Source organism: Callorhinus ursinus, unplaced genomic scaffold, assembly GCF_003265705.2.
Source record: "Callorhinus ursinus isolate GAN/ISIS: 27379988/994484 unplaced genomic scaffold, GSC_fseal_2.0 scaffold12, whole genome shotgun sequence".
In the NCBI taxonomy this organism is placed as follows: domain Eukaryota; kingdom Metazoa; phylum Chordata; class Mammalia; order Carnivora; family Otariidae; genus Callorhinus; species Callorhinus ursinus.
This window is the reverse complement of record NW_027397074.1, coordinates 21,371,768-21,386,109: the sequence shown is the minus strand read 5'-3', so window position 1 is coordinate 21,386,109 and position 14,342 is coordinate 21,371,768. Positions and strand designations below refer to the sequence as shown.

The following is a 14,342-nucleotide window of genomic DNA, read 5'->3' as shown; positions in this document are numbered from 1 at the left end:
TAGATCTCCAAATATTTTTGGTTCTGAATAAATAAATGCATACATTTTTATATATGCCAATGTGAATTGTTTTTCATGACTGTTAATTTTACAAGGACGTTTTCCCTTCATTTTATTTTTCTTCCTTTCATTTTAAGTGTAACTTTTGCACATTAACTTTGAGGTCAATTTCTGAAATTTATAATCCACCTATTTTAATCCTCCCTGCCCATTTTCATGTTCAATGATGTACTCTTTAATATCCAGTTAAAAAAAAAAGGCCATCATTTAATGTGTGTGTGAACCAAAAGAAAAAGGAAGAAATGGCATCAATGTGTCTCTACATTTTCCTAGTGCCAGTGGATGGTTTTTAATGGTCTGTGGATTCATCCCCTCAGACTGAAGGTAGCCCAAGTGGAAAAGGTGTTGCTGATGCCCTGGACTTCCCTGGTTAGGACAGTGGACATACCAAGTAGGGTATCAGGGTTTATTCTAATAGGAGAGATCCCACGGCGCTTTCCTTCTCTGACCATTCTACTCCTTTATTAAATCAAAGATATCTTCTGATTAGTCCCTATTCTCCTAGACTGTAATACTAGAAATAGGGGCTTATTTTTCATTGCTTATCATCCATCTAAGACTCAGTTAGAGGGGATAAGGGTGGACTATAACTATTACTGACTTAATATTTCTGTCTTACTTGGTGGGATGAGCTGAATAGATCCAAATATACTATTAATCAGATCATGTTGACTATACAGACTTATTTCTGATTCATAGGACATTAATACCAAAATATACTTACTCTCCAAAGCCTAAACATAGTAATATAAAACTTGTTCTATTTTTTATTTTTAAATAGGAATAGAAATAGGAAAGCCAATTTTGCTAATTTAATGAGTTCATAGAGCCGGAGTCTCAATGCACAAAGCATAGCAACTATTTAATCAGATACCAAATGATTAACACAACTATATACTTGGAAGAAACTGAACACATGATTTAAATTCTACTTAACAAATTCCCACTTACTAAAGGTTACTTTCATAATACACCCAAATATATAGTTACCATATTTTTCATTTCCTTCCTAATGTAAGCTAATAAGTTTTTAGCAGTTGAACACTTGAAAATCAAGAGGATTTTATTATACTTCTGCATATTTGCCAAATTACTATGATGAAACAGTAAGAAAAAAAAAAGAACAGAATTAGATTTAGTAGAAACGTCTACAAGATTGGGAATTTATTAAGGAAAAAGCAGAAGTGGGCTAAGTTGTCATGTGACTGAAAATACATGAAAAGCAAAGGCTAGGACTTGGAGGTGTATATGAACAGACAGCTGAATGTGGCTAATAGAAACTGAGGGCACAGCCTTCTAAGCCATAAGTCTGAACAAGTTATGGGATAAATGCATTGACTTGGCCCTCCATGAAGAAAGCAGGTGATCTGATCTGCCTCAACAAGAATAAGAATAGATGCTTGCTTCCTCATGCAACACAAGAAAACTCCATGACTCGAGAGACATGAAACAGTGCATTAAAGTCAAACTTTACAAGCCCGAAAGTATTAAAATCTCAGGCCACCTTAAATGTGAAATGACTAATAGTAGCAACACATCCCAATACAAATTGTTCTATGGCAGTTGGAAAAATTATGCCTTTACTCTTCTTAAATCTCACCTTGGAGTAGAGCATGCTTTGGGCTAAAATTATCCTTGGGCTCTCAGTAATCCCAATGGACGTCAACGCTTGGAAAACGGCAGGAAACTGAAGGAAATAGTCCCCGCTCTTGGTTCGCTGTAACCTGCTCTTTCAAAAGCTTGGGGCATCCTGTTCCCTCAGAGAGGGAAAAGGAAAGCAATTTCAGAGCAAGGAGGCTGATATGCGTTAGGAAGCTGCTAGAAGTCACGGGCACCTCTCTGGCTTTATAAGTCACACTTTTGGGTCTAAGCAGGAGAAAAAAACCTAGTCAAGGACAAACATGGGCTTCTGGTGTCACATTTAAAATTGCAGGGCGCGTCAGTGACTAAGCCCATTAGAACTGGAACTTACCTGGGTTTTGCTTGTCTTTCTTTTGGCTCAAACGTTGAACAACTGCCATTCAAAAGACAGAGGCGGGGGGCGGGGGGGGGAATGCTTCAAGAGAAGACGAAAGGTTGCTTTCTTTGAGGCCGCTGCTGCAGCTGCCCTCATAAAGAACTCAAATGGGCCATGTACCTTGGCGCGTTGCACCCAGGGGCTAAAGCCGTGGCAGCTACCATCCTGCCATGAAACATTAAGCCACGGACTGGAGAAGGTATTGGCGACACCTATCACTGACAGTGGCTAAAATATATGAAGAATGCCTACAAATCAATGAGGGGAAGAATAAAACAAGCTAATTTTACAAATGGACAAAAGATTAACTGGTCCCTTTGGAGGAGAAGGAAAGGCGGTATGGTGGGCCTGGGCTTGCTGGACAAGGCTGGTAGGAGGAGGTCAGAGCCAAGTGTCTCTGCCAGTGCCACAGAGAGGAGGGTCACTGTGCCCAAGATGGGCAGATCCTGTGGGAGATGCAGCTCCCTGAGGGTGGACATGCCAGGGCTGACCTCCTGGGGGCTTCTCCCGGGCCCCAAACATGGCCCTTCCCCAACAGCACTATGGCAGCAACACTTTGACCAAGATCTGTATGGTGAGTGGTAATGCCAGTGTTCAAGTGCTAACGTGGTTCCTGACTCGGACACTCCGTCAGTGTTAGGAATTCTACTCACTGGGTTTCCTAATAGATAAAATTAGATCAGAAACATTCCAGAAGTCAGAACTCAGCATTGTAAACCAAGTGAGATTTGAAGTAGAGAGCCGGATTAGAGAACTTATCTATCAAATCCCCTAATCCTTTGATACATGTCCCAAACACGTGAAAGGTTATGGGGGAAAAATATAAAAGTGAACGCCAAAAAAAAAAAAGCACCTTTTAAAATTGCCAACACTCATTTTCCAGAGATAAAACTTTATTTAAGGCATCAAGCAATATACTGAAAGAAGTGAGTCATGCACAAGTAATGTCCTTATTTCCATAATTGTCCATTTGATACTCTCTGCCCTCTTAACAAGGGAGTATAGTGAGCAAAGATGAGAAGCACACAGCTTTTATACATAACCATATCAGTATAAGTGTTTAAGAAAGTCCTTAAATTTTGTTTTCCTTCTTTGAAAGGAATTTCGGTTTTATTTCAGAAAACCAAAACAAACTAGTTCTTCTACTGAGGATGAAATTTCTCTCCAGAGCTATTTATGAAATAATACAGCTGCCTTTCTCTTTAAAAGGATTCTTGTCTTCTGGAATTCCTTTCACCAGAGGATCCTCTCCAGAACGTTCTTCAATGTAGTTCTTTATTTCTTCAGAACATTTAGACACCTTAAGGAAAAAAAAAAAAAGAATGAATTAGATCAGGATTGTCTACACTTCATTACCCACCCGTTAGTGAAATCAGTATAATTGAGTACAGCTAGGCATTTAAAAAAATGAAATAGTATAAAAATAGTGGCGCAAAGCATGTATAATATATACGCTATATATGAATGACACAATCTACGTTAAAATATATTTCTCACTAAGGTGAGGGTCAGAAAGCTTGAAAGTCATTGTATTAAATAGACCATTCCCAGCAATTTCCATCCACTGTGCCTCATATGATTTCTTTCCCCTGCTAAAATACAATTACGATGTATTCATAATATTTTATGAACTAAAACATACCACATTTTCAATTTCCCATGCTAATGAACAGGTGCAGTAAGAGATAATCCCCAAATGTTTTGGGCTGTGTCCTGCCAAAATTCTCACTTATTACGGGTGTGTGCCATGTTCTGCAATTTTACAAAATGATAGAAACATTGGAGAATGTCTGATGCTGGGGAGGTTGAGGTTGCCCAATCATACCATTTGTGTCTCTAATCGGAATTCCTTCCCATTGCTTGAGGGCAATGATCATAACAAAAGATTTATCTGAGGTTTATTAGGTTTATCCGAGATTCTTGTTTATATAATTAGTTGAAACTTTTTCTGCAATGGAGAAAGGATTGAGTAGGTTTTTTTCCAAAACTCTATCCTTCAGAGACAGATTGCAAGAGTGAATTTAAAAAAGAAAAAGGAATAAAAAAGGAAAAAAAAAAGGATTAGTGCCTTAATGAAGGCCTATTGCTAAGAAGAAGTTAGAAGTAAAAATTACAGAAGCTCCAACAAACTAATAGAGACCCCTTAACTCTGGGAAACTGTTCCCATTGAATTTGTAATCTAGATTAGTAATCTTCAAATTGTTTTAATGGTGATCACAAACACGTGTTTGCATATGTATCCCAAAATGTATGTAACTATGTAATAATATGTAATTATTTACTTATAAATAAGTACAGATGCTACTGTGTTATACTGAATGTGTAATTATAAAACATAAGCTGGAAACTGTCAAAAATGAGATTTAAAGTAGAAATTTTAATATTTTACTCCCATACCCCACATACTTTTTTGCACACAATGTGAAGACCGCTGTTCTAAAATTTAGAACTAGGTGATGGAGTTATATGACTTAAAATGTGGTGAAATAAAAATCTTTTCAAGTGCCATTCTCTTGGGTAACAATTGCTCTTTATTTGTTGCTGACATTTATAATGCATGCATTTTATGTGAATTTTCAGAAGTACAGATGCAAGTAACCATAACCTGGGGTCTGTCTCCTCAGAGGTATGTGTGGATAAGATCAGAGTTCCCCCAAATTGTTATCTGTTCTCATAGAGGCTTCTTCATTAGGTTTCCAAAGAGATCTGTAACCTCCAAAAGTGAACAGTTACTCCTCTGAGCATGTCCTTCCATGATCAAGAAGATATGTTTGAACAACAATTAGCCAGAGCCAGAATTCAGCCTGTGGATTCTGTGTCCTTGGCCTGAGCAGAGCACACAGCTCAGGCATGAGCAATTTATTGGCAGAATAACGAACTGGGCATCAGAACACATGTGTTTTAGTACACGCCCTTATCATTATCTCTGAGGTCTTAAATAAGGAGGTACTTAGCCTCCTCGGGATTCAAGTTTTTTATCCTTATAAGTGAGAGCACTGAATGATCTCTAAGAGCCATAATGGTTGTAGAGCACTAAAACTCTAGAAATCGAAGTGTGTGATAACATATGTTTGAATATTATTATTAGGATTTTCGATGCCTCTCCTTGTATCCCCTAAGGCTATCTCTGAAGTTTTCTCTCCCTTTGGCATACACTTGGAGTTGGAAAACTGATCGAGCAGGGGGCAGGGTGTGTCCTAAGGAGTGCAGGTGGGGAGTCGGCAGGGAGGAATGGCTCCTGAATGATACCTTCAATTCCCACAGGGTCAGCTGCATCCAGGCGCCTGCCCAATTTCTAATATGAAGCTTAAAATACCTAGAAGACACTTGTCACTTTTTTCTCCTGTAAGTTCTGCACACTCTGGTACTAGGATATTCCAACAGTGCTATACTTCAGTCTATGCAACTCTGTTTAATATGTAACCTCTAAGACGTATTGCATGAAAAAAATCTAAGTGGCCAACCCAGACTGCACGTTGCCATCCACAAAATGGGTCCCTTAAGGTTTCAAGAAACTACCCTATTCTTTGGGTCCCACAGCTTTGTTTATTCCTTTAAACACAGCAGTATTTTTAAAGCTATAAAAACTTCCAACATGGATAGAAACAATTTCGCACTCCAAAGTCTAGGAAGAATAGGGATTTGGAAGTGAAAGATTAAATTTCAGAAAAAGAAACGTGTCTTCACACGTTTTTGAGTAAAACTCAAAAACACCTGCATCTTCCAAGTATCATTCAAAATGTTCATCCTGAGTAACACGACTCTGTCATGGATAGATTTGCCATAACTAGGGCAGGAAAGTAAAGGAGCTTATTTGCCATACCTGTTTAATTGCCATTGTTTTTCTTTTATTTTTTAAAAATTTTTTATAGTATTAAACCATAGAGAAATGAAATTAGTTTATATTTTTCTTGCTGTGGAAAAAGGACTAGATAATTTCCTTTAAAAAACATCTATCCAAAAAACCTATTCCCGGACCATAGGTTGCCTGACTGAGGAAAAAAGGAAGAAATGCATGCTCAAGTTACCAGTAAGTAATCAAAAGTACAAAATCTCCAACACATTTCAGTGGAGACTTCTGAACACCGAGACTTATGTTCTCACTGAATTTGTAATCCACTTCAGTGGTCTCTAAAATTTTTAATCATGATCGCTAAAAAGAATTTTCATATGCACCTCAGTATAATTATTTACAAATATGTGCAGATACTACTGTATTAGTTAACTGCGCATACTTATAAAACAAAGTGGAAAGTATAAAGGGATGAGAGTTACAAATAAATAAAAATAGAAATTGTAATGTTTTGTTCCCAAGCCCCAGTGAGCTGTTCATTGAGTACCTCTGGAGAGGCCTGGTGAAATTCAAAATTATGTGATTCAAATTACCTAAATTGTGATGAATTAAATAGTCATTAAAAAACACTAAAATACCATTCTGTCCCATAATGAAAAAGATCAAGGAACTAAATAGCCATCTCCCTTTTGCCTACAATTTGAGTTTTTAAAACCAAATAACAGCAGGCAGAATTTTTTGTCCATTTCCCCAATCCTAGGCTCGGGTGGTCTGACATTTGGCTTTAAATTACTCAGCGGACCCTTTCTCTCCTTTACCTCCTAAGAAGTCCCCACATCAACTGGCAGTTCCCAGGTACCACCAAAGCCCTACTTCAAGAGGAGCTGGGGGGGTGGGGAACAAAAAACAAAAAAACAAAGCCCAGAAACGCTGTCCTGTTTTACTGTAACAAACCAGGAAAAACTGCCCTTGGTTCATTTCAGAGAAGGAACTATTCCGGCACAGCCAATTTACCTGTTGCCTCTGCAACTTCACTTCTTTGCGAAGTTGCTCAACTTCCATCTTCAGCTTTTCCTTTTCTGGCAAATCTTCTATGTGAAGGGCCGGCATTTTCGCCCCAGAACCGGGCCCGGGGACAGCTCTGGAAGTGGACAGGCTGGGAGTGCGGCACACCAGGGCGCACCCCGCCCGCCCGCCGGCGCTGGACGGGACCGCCTCCCCGCCGCGCTCCCCAGGGCCCCGAGAGCTCGGCTGCCTGCCGGGCGTCCCCTCACGCCGGCCCTGCCCCGCGTCCTAGGCTCTTTCTCCGGCCTGCACGACCGCGGGAGGCCTGCCCCAGCAAGCCGGGGAGGGGTGAGTCGAGAGGGAGCCTGAGAAGCTGGGCGCTGCCCGAGCTCCGGGCGGGACGCTGGCCCCCTGCCGGGTCCCGAGCCGGCCACGCCCGCGGGGGACCCGCCAGGGCTGCGGGCCCGACAGTTGGGGTTGTGCTAGCCCACTTTCCTGGAGAAACAACTGAAGTTTTACTTTTTGTTCCTTTTTTTCTCCCGTTCCCAAGTCACATCCGGGTTTTGTTTGTGAAGAAAAGGAGGACACTACCCGGCAGGAAATAAAGGCCCTTCACCTCTCCAAGTTTCAAAAATATACAGCATGTTACTTTTCCCCGGTTACATACGGATTGTGGGAAATGTGAATGCTTAAGAAAAGGCCCAAGAGGAAAATGAAACAGAGCTGTAATCTCAGAGACACCCACCACGTCTGTTGATGTATGCCCATCCAGTCTGTTAAATGCCCGAAACATCTTGACACATTTGGGGATCAAGGGGGACATCGGGATGTGACTATTCTGTACAATTTGCAGGGCCATTTTCTGACATGAACAAACTGCATCCTCCACACCAGAGTTCTCATTCTTTCTTCAGGGGAATGTTTTGTAATGATCTGGAGGATGCACGGATGATACTAGAGAAGACAGAAGCAGGAATCTTAAAAGTTCTTACCAGAAAGTGTTTCTCCATTCCCCATCAACCAAGGTTTGGGTGACTGTTGACACCAAGGGTTATGAATTCCTGGCCCCCCGCAACTCCCTGGATGTAGGCATTGGTTTCTCCTGGATTCACTCAGCATTGGTTTCTCCACTATCTGGAAAGCAGGATTCATCTTGCTGCCATTTTGTAAAGCCAGGAAAAGTGTAGGATGTGACACGTCTACCTGCAATATAAAGTTTCCCTTTGACTATAAACTACTGATCCTTAATAGACTAGAAGAAAAATAGCTCATGGATGTTAGAAACCTTCCCAAGCAGTCAGATATTTCTCTCTTTGGAGATGACCTCCTGCCTACAGATTCAAATTTAAGTTAAGGGTGGTGGCCTGAACTGTGGATTTCAGGGTACCTGAACTTAGACACCCCAAGCCACTCCCTATTTTGTAAGCACAGGTTTTTGTTGGTTCCTAATTTCTCTCTAGGTTCCACCCACTTATCCTCAATAAATATATTGGAAGGAGAAGAACAATGAGCTACGTTGTGAGTACTCTGGGTCCAGTCCCAGCTCTACCACTGGCTATCACTGGAAGTTTTTTCTGGGATTTTGGTTTTCTAATATATAAAATAGATGGGGTGATGGGGCAGGGGAATGGCGAACTAGCTAAGGTATGTTTTGTTTCTAATTACGTTTATGCATCCACATCTGACAAATCGCTTTCACAAAGAAAACTGTTTAGGAGGTTTTTTTTCTGTATTTGAAATACTACACATTCCAGGATCTCCCAGGCTCAAAGAAGTTAAATCAGCTGCCAGAGTTTTCCCCTGTTAGTATGCGGTGAGCCAAGACAAAAAACTCACATCTGTCTCCAAAAGCAATTCATATTTTTTGATTCCCCATTGCTCAAATTTAAAAGGTTGGTTAAAAATAAGTAAGTTAGTGAATGTAGTTAACATGGCCCAAATTAAGTAAGTTCAGTGCCCAAATTAAATAAGCTGGTTAAGTAACTTAATGTATGTCTGTTCCAAATCATAAAAATAGAATTATTTTGGCCTGGAAATTTCTTCTGTATGAAATCATCTGGTTGCATGCAGGGATAAATAGTTATAAATCCATAGTGGTTATTTAACTTCTTCCCCAGTATTATGAGACTTAAATTGGAGATGAAATACATATTAGTTTTTTTTTTGGTTTTGTTTTGTTTTTTAGTTTTTACTCTTACAAAATAATGCACGGTGCTGATACCATATTAAGTAAACTGATTAAAGTGAATTGGGAAATGCTGAAATCCTCATTCTGAAAAATGTCTTGTTGTTGTTGTTTGGTTTTAAATGGTAAAATGATGAAAACACTTTTCTTTTTAGAAGAGCATGTAGCCCCCATCCCTAAGCATGGAATTTACCTCGAAGAGAGCAACCATGGTAAATAATTTCTTGTGTATTTTCACAGAAATGTTCTATTAACAAAACTTTTTGGATAAACAAAGTTTAAAATCCATATCAGTTACATCCAAATGTCATGTTAGCTTTTTACTTATACTTTACATATTACCTTCAATAAAACTTGTTTTACAAAATAGTGTGTGTACAAACCATTCTGCAATGAAAAAGTATAATCAGAAAATAACTTTTATTAGCCCACTGTCTTTTGACAAATGTTTTAAAGAAATCTGCTTAAGAAAACCGTGTGGTTATTTCTACTTTTAAAGTATAAAAGAGCAAAGACTATGAAATATTTACCTTGACATGCAAAAAAAAAAAAAAAAAAGGAAAAACAATTCTTTGGCTATTTTTCTTATGTATTAAGTACATTGTTAAAAAGTCCATGTAAAAGAAACTGTATAAGGAAATATCGAGAGCAGTTATATTGGAGTTGATTTAATGCTAGGTTGAACTCAAAAAGACCACGTTCTGGTTTTACTTTATCTTGTGATTTTTTGCAAGCCATAGATATTCTCTGCCTTTGTTTTGTTGGTGGAAATAAACTAGGTTATTTCCCAAATTCTGCTCTTCTAGAATTTATAAAGTTAATGGTGACTGTTTAGGCCATTAAAATGATGGTTTCTAAGGAACATATTTAACACATCTTTGATGAACTCAGTTCACTTTCTTTTAGTTCAATTTATTATAAAAATCACATGGAACATTTCATAAACTCACCCATTTCATGTAACTCTGTGCATACGCTTCCTTTTCTAGATAGAGATATGTGAAGTTACAGGATGACCTATGTCTGATGCTCTGATCATCTTAACAGCTACTTATAATTCATATCAAAATGATTTATCAATTCTGCTTTTACAAGACCTTAATTTCCATTGTAATTGGTCATTCTTGTTACTCAGTTTACTCTTTTCCTCATGTTAATACATTCTTTTAGGAATTCAGGAAGTTTGATACTAGCCTTGTTTTGAAATTTGGCTAAAATCAAATCAATTCAAATTAAAATAGTAGTGTAAGTTTTTTTATTCTTGCTAAGACTTAAACTCATCCATGTGTACAAAATACCCTCAAGGTGCAAGTATCTCAAATGATATATTACAGTAAGTGTAGATGCTTAACCCATTCTCATTACTGGTACCGGGAAGTTTTGTGGACGAGCCAAAGGTTAAGGCTATGCCTAGAGTATTTTTTGTTTCCCTGTAGTTTTGTTTTTTTGTTTCCCTTTCCCTCATTCCTTTTAACCTAGTAATCTGTGGCCCTGAAATAACTTCTGGGAAAAAAAAAAAAAAATCACTCACTGTTTGTAGCTGTGTAGCCTGTGGGGTAATCATGATCTAACATCCTTCTTCCTAGACCATTTTTCTTTATACTTCCTTTCTATGATTTTTATCTTATTCCAACTCCTGCAGACAGTCTGTATTTTTAAGCAACAGGAATGTTACCCTCCTGTTGATTTATTCCTTAGTTAAGCTAATAAGAATTCTGAATTCTCCAAAATAAAAAGTACTATCCTTTCCTGCTTTTAACTGAACACTTTATTAAGGCAATTCAATTGTCGAGACAATTTATGAGTTGGTATGGCAGTTTCAAAGATGAACAGAGCTTCTGGCTTGGGAAATTTACAATACAGAATTGAAAGTAAGACAACCATACAGACTATAATAAAAGAAAGCAAAGCAATGTTAAATGAGTTAAAAGATTTATAGAATACTCTTGGGATGGAGTGAGGGACAGAGGAGATAGTTGATAGTGAGCCTCAGAGGAGGAGTAGGATTTCAAAAGGCTGAAATGAGTTAGAGTGGAGGGATATTTCAGGTGGAGAGATCAGTCTGACGAAACTGCAGAAGGTGGGGAAATGGGGTGTCATGTCAGGGATTATTTAAATACTTAAGTTTGTTGACTACAGGAAGTTTCCAGGTCTTATTATAAGAGAGGACATTTATTAGGTTTTTATCTATATCTGTTCTGATTTTTAAATTTTCATATAAGAATCCGTTCTATTCTCCCATTTTATATGTGGAAACAAACAAACAAACAAACAAACCTGCTGTTCAAAGAGTTGAAGTAGAAAGTGGACAAGCCAGGGTTTTAACTTAGAATCATCTGCCTCCCAAATCTATTTCCAGCGTTAGATAAAAGCTAGAGATGTTGGTTAAGGCCATACATATTACTAAATGCCATAGCCAAGACTCTAATATTTTTTTAATCAGGGGAAAAAAGATAAAAGGAGTACATAATAAACACTAAACTGCACACAGAAATACCCTTGAGACAGACCACCATTAAACAAATAAACAAGTGAAGTGTATAGTACGCTAGATGGTGATGGGGGCTATGGAAGACAAGAGAGTGGAACAGGGAGATACGAAATGCTGAGGGGGTTGTTGGGGAGGAGTTTTGTAATTTTAAACAGGGGAAAAGAGTGTCTCCTGAGGAAAGATAAACTCCAATAGTTTATCCTGGAATCTCTTAATACCCAAAGCATATCTGATATGTGGTAGAGTGTGGTGTTAACCATTCAGCCAGAGATCCAGAGTCGGGACCTGAGAAACCTGCCAACTCATTTTTCTAAACCTGGATTTCCTCCATTTCAAAATGAAAGGGTTGATCGAGGGTCAGTAGATCTTTGTTGAGCATTTACTACGGTCAGAGTGGAAAGGACTGTGCCAGGAGCTAAACTTGGGACCTCCGTGAGATTCCCTTCCAGACCAAATAATAGACACTTCTTGTTTTTAAAAAGGATGACAATCAATTAGCATTTCCTTGTATTCTGATCACTGACATATCCAAAAATAGCAGTGTAATTGTGAGACAGCAAAAAGGAAACACTAACAACAAAAACAGTTTCCAAGTTCCAAGAACAAAAACAGTTTTCAAGTAATGGTAATCAGCACTCATCATTTGTTACAGAATCAGAGGCAAAGGATCTCTTAGTCATTAGCACAAAGGTACTGAAATTTGGTTTATGTCAACTCAGTAAGATGCTAGGAGGAAACTGATTAGTAAGATGATGCACAAGATAGCTATTTTTCTATCATCTTGTTCTTACACTGCTACAGGAAAAAGGACTGTACTAGTGAGAGTCTTCTTAGGGATGGGATGGAATAGCATGGATTTCAAAGGGTTCTGGATATTTGTCCAGTTTCTTTCTCAGTAACAATACTAGTTAACACTTACTGGGTGTTGTTACTATGTGCCAGGCAGTATGCAAAGTACCATAATCACCCTAGTGTATATAACTCCCCATGAAAAAGGGGATAGGACCATTATTATTCCTATCCTACAGGAGAAAAAACTGAGATTTTACAAAGAGTAAGTAATTTATCCAGAGTCAGTTAGGCGCTAACATGCCAGAGCCAGAACTCCCTGGCTTCTTATAACCTTTCGTCTGGTGCTGGTTAAATCCACTGTGCTCCATGACCACAGACTGCCTCTTAATCCAATTGGTATTCCGGTAAAAAGTATATCATCGGTAACAAGTAAAAATGGTAAGAATGTAGGAAGAGGTTATGTTAAAACCATCACTGCTGACTGGGGGTTGAGAGAGCAAGGGAAACAGAAAACAAAACATCCACAATGAAAATCTTCAGAGCGCACATCCTGTCATGATAGGACTTCCATGAATCAAAAGAATAGAGTTCCTTATTCTATAAAGGAAGAGAAAGGTTGGAAAAAATATAAGGCTAACCATGAAATTTCTTACTGGAATATTAGTAGTGTTGAAAGAGAAGTTAAGAAACATAAAACATTATATGCTAGCAACCAGAATAATACAGACTCGTTCATAAAACATAGTAGTGTTTTTTGGTTTTTTTTGAGAGAGAGTGTGAATGGGAAGGGGGAGAAGGAGAGAGAGAATCCCAAGCAGGTTTCATGCCCAGAATGGAGCCCAATGCGGGGCTCAATCTCACGACCCTGAGATCACAACCTGAGCCAAAATCAAGAGTCAGACGCTTAACTGACTGAGCCATCCAGCCGCCCCCTAGTAGTCATTGTTAAAGAAAGGGGTCAATCAATATTTATTGTCACTTATGTGCTAAACCCTGTGCTAAATACTTTAAGAAAAATATAGAGTTATGCATTATCACATCCCAACTTTTATTAAAAGTTTATATTTATAAATCAAAAGGTTACGTACATGCGTAATAGTATTGTTATAGATGACCAAAAATTAGTACTGTCATTAAAGCTCAAGCTATTCCATGGCATTTTTTTTCTTATGAAATCACACAGCCTCCTTTGAGCTCCTTGAAGGGATTTTTGTCCTCTGGGATACCCTTTACTAGTGGATCTTCCCCAGATCTTTCTTCCACATAATCCCTTACTTCTTCACAACATTTGGAGACCTTAAAGGAAAGGAGAAAGAAAGGACACATTTGGTTAATACAGAATACTGCAGAATCCAAGAATGTATTATAATTTCTGTGTTCTTTTTAATGTGGTTCTGCTTTCCACCAGTGCATATCTCTTTTCTAGAAGAGAAGAAGAAATAGCTGCTCTTTTTCCTGTCTTCCTGGATATCTTCAGGCAAAGGAGAACTATCTGGCCACACTCCAGCTAAGGGTTCTCAGGAGACACTGCCTCTAGTTTCTCTAAGGGAGATCAGAACAGGGATCAGAAAATAGCTGGCCACAGAGGTCAACAGTGTCACCAGAGTAAACATTGATTAAATCTTTTTCCTCATTCCAGAAATGTGACCTGTAAAGGTGGAAGGGAATGAATAATTTTTAAATTCCAGGCTTATCACCACTCCCGAATTCTCAGAAGTATCACATATAATTTTATTTTAAACTCATTGACAATGATTGATCATGACAGTGCACTAGAAGGTGAGCTCCAACGGGCCAAGGGCCTTTGGCTGACTTGTTCACATGTATCCCAGGCATCTAGAACAGAGACTGCATTTAGTTGGTGCTCAGTAAACAAGTATTTGTTGAACTAAATCATTATTTTTGTTTATGAGCTTGCTCTTCACTAATCTGCACCATTATAGTAATGACTTCATGAAAAATCAGGCTTTAGTATTTTAATGGACTCAGCCAGAGCTTA

General features: G+C 38.5%; 2 protein-coding genes across 3 annotated transcripts in view; both read right to left on the bottom strand.

Annotated features, from left to right (window-relative positions):
- Positions 1-2,949: 2,949 nt before the first annotated feature.
- GNG11 (G protein subunit gamma 11) lies at positions 2,950-7,355 on the bottom strand. Its single transcript, XM_025872900.2, has 2 exons — positions 6,885-7,355; positions 2,950-3,377 (listed from the first exon to the last, which is right to left on the bottom strand). The coding sequence occupies exons 1-2, from the start codon at positions 6,978-6,980 to the stop codon at positions 3,252-3,254; spliced, it is 222 nt and encodes a 73-aa protein (XP_025728685.1). The 5' UTR covers positions 6,981-7,355; the 3' UTR covers positions 2,950-3,251.
- A 191-nt stretch (positions 7,356-7,546) lies between these two features.
- GNGT1 (G protein subunit gamma transducin 1) overlaps positions 7,547-14,342 on the bottom strand; it is a 311,312-nt gene continuing 304,516 nt past the window's right edge. For both annotated transcript variants that reach the window (XM_073898832.1, XM_073898831.1), the window contains exons 3-4: positions 13,432-13,639; positions 7,547-8,078 (exon numbers count right to left, since the gene is read on the bottom strand). In XM_073898832.1, the coding sequence (XP_073754933.1) occupies positions 13,511-13,639 (129 nt within the window). In that variant the 3' untranslated portion in view covers positions 7,547-8,078; positions 13,432-13,510. The remainder of the gene's footprint in view (positions 8,079-13,431; positions 13,640-14,342) is intronic.

Bases quoted from the DNA above. Each gene is read 5' to 3' on its own strand.
- GNG11 (XM_025872900.2), bottom strand. From the start codon at position 6,980: ATGCCGGCCCTTCACATAGAAGATTTGCCAGAAAAGGAAAAGCTGAAG. The intron at 3,378-6,884 runs GTAAATTGGCTG...TTTTTCCTTAAG, and splicing joins TGAAGTTGCAGAGGCAACAG to GTGTCTAAATGTTCTGAAGA.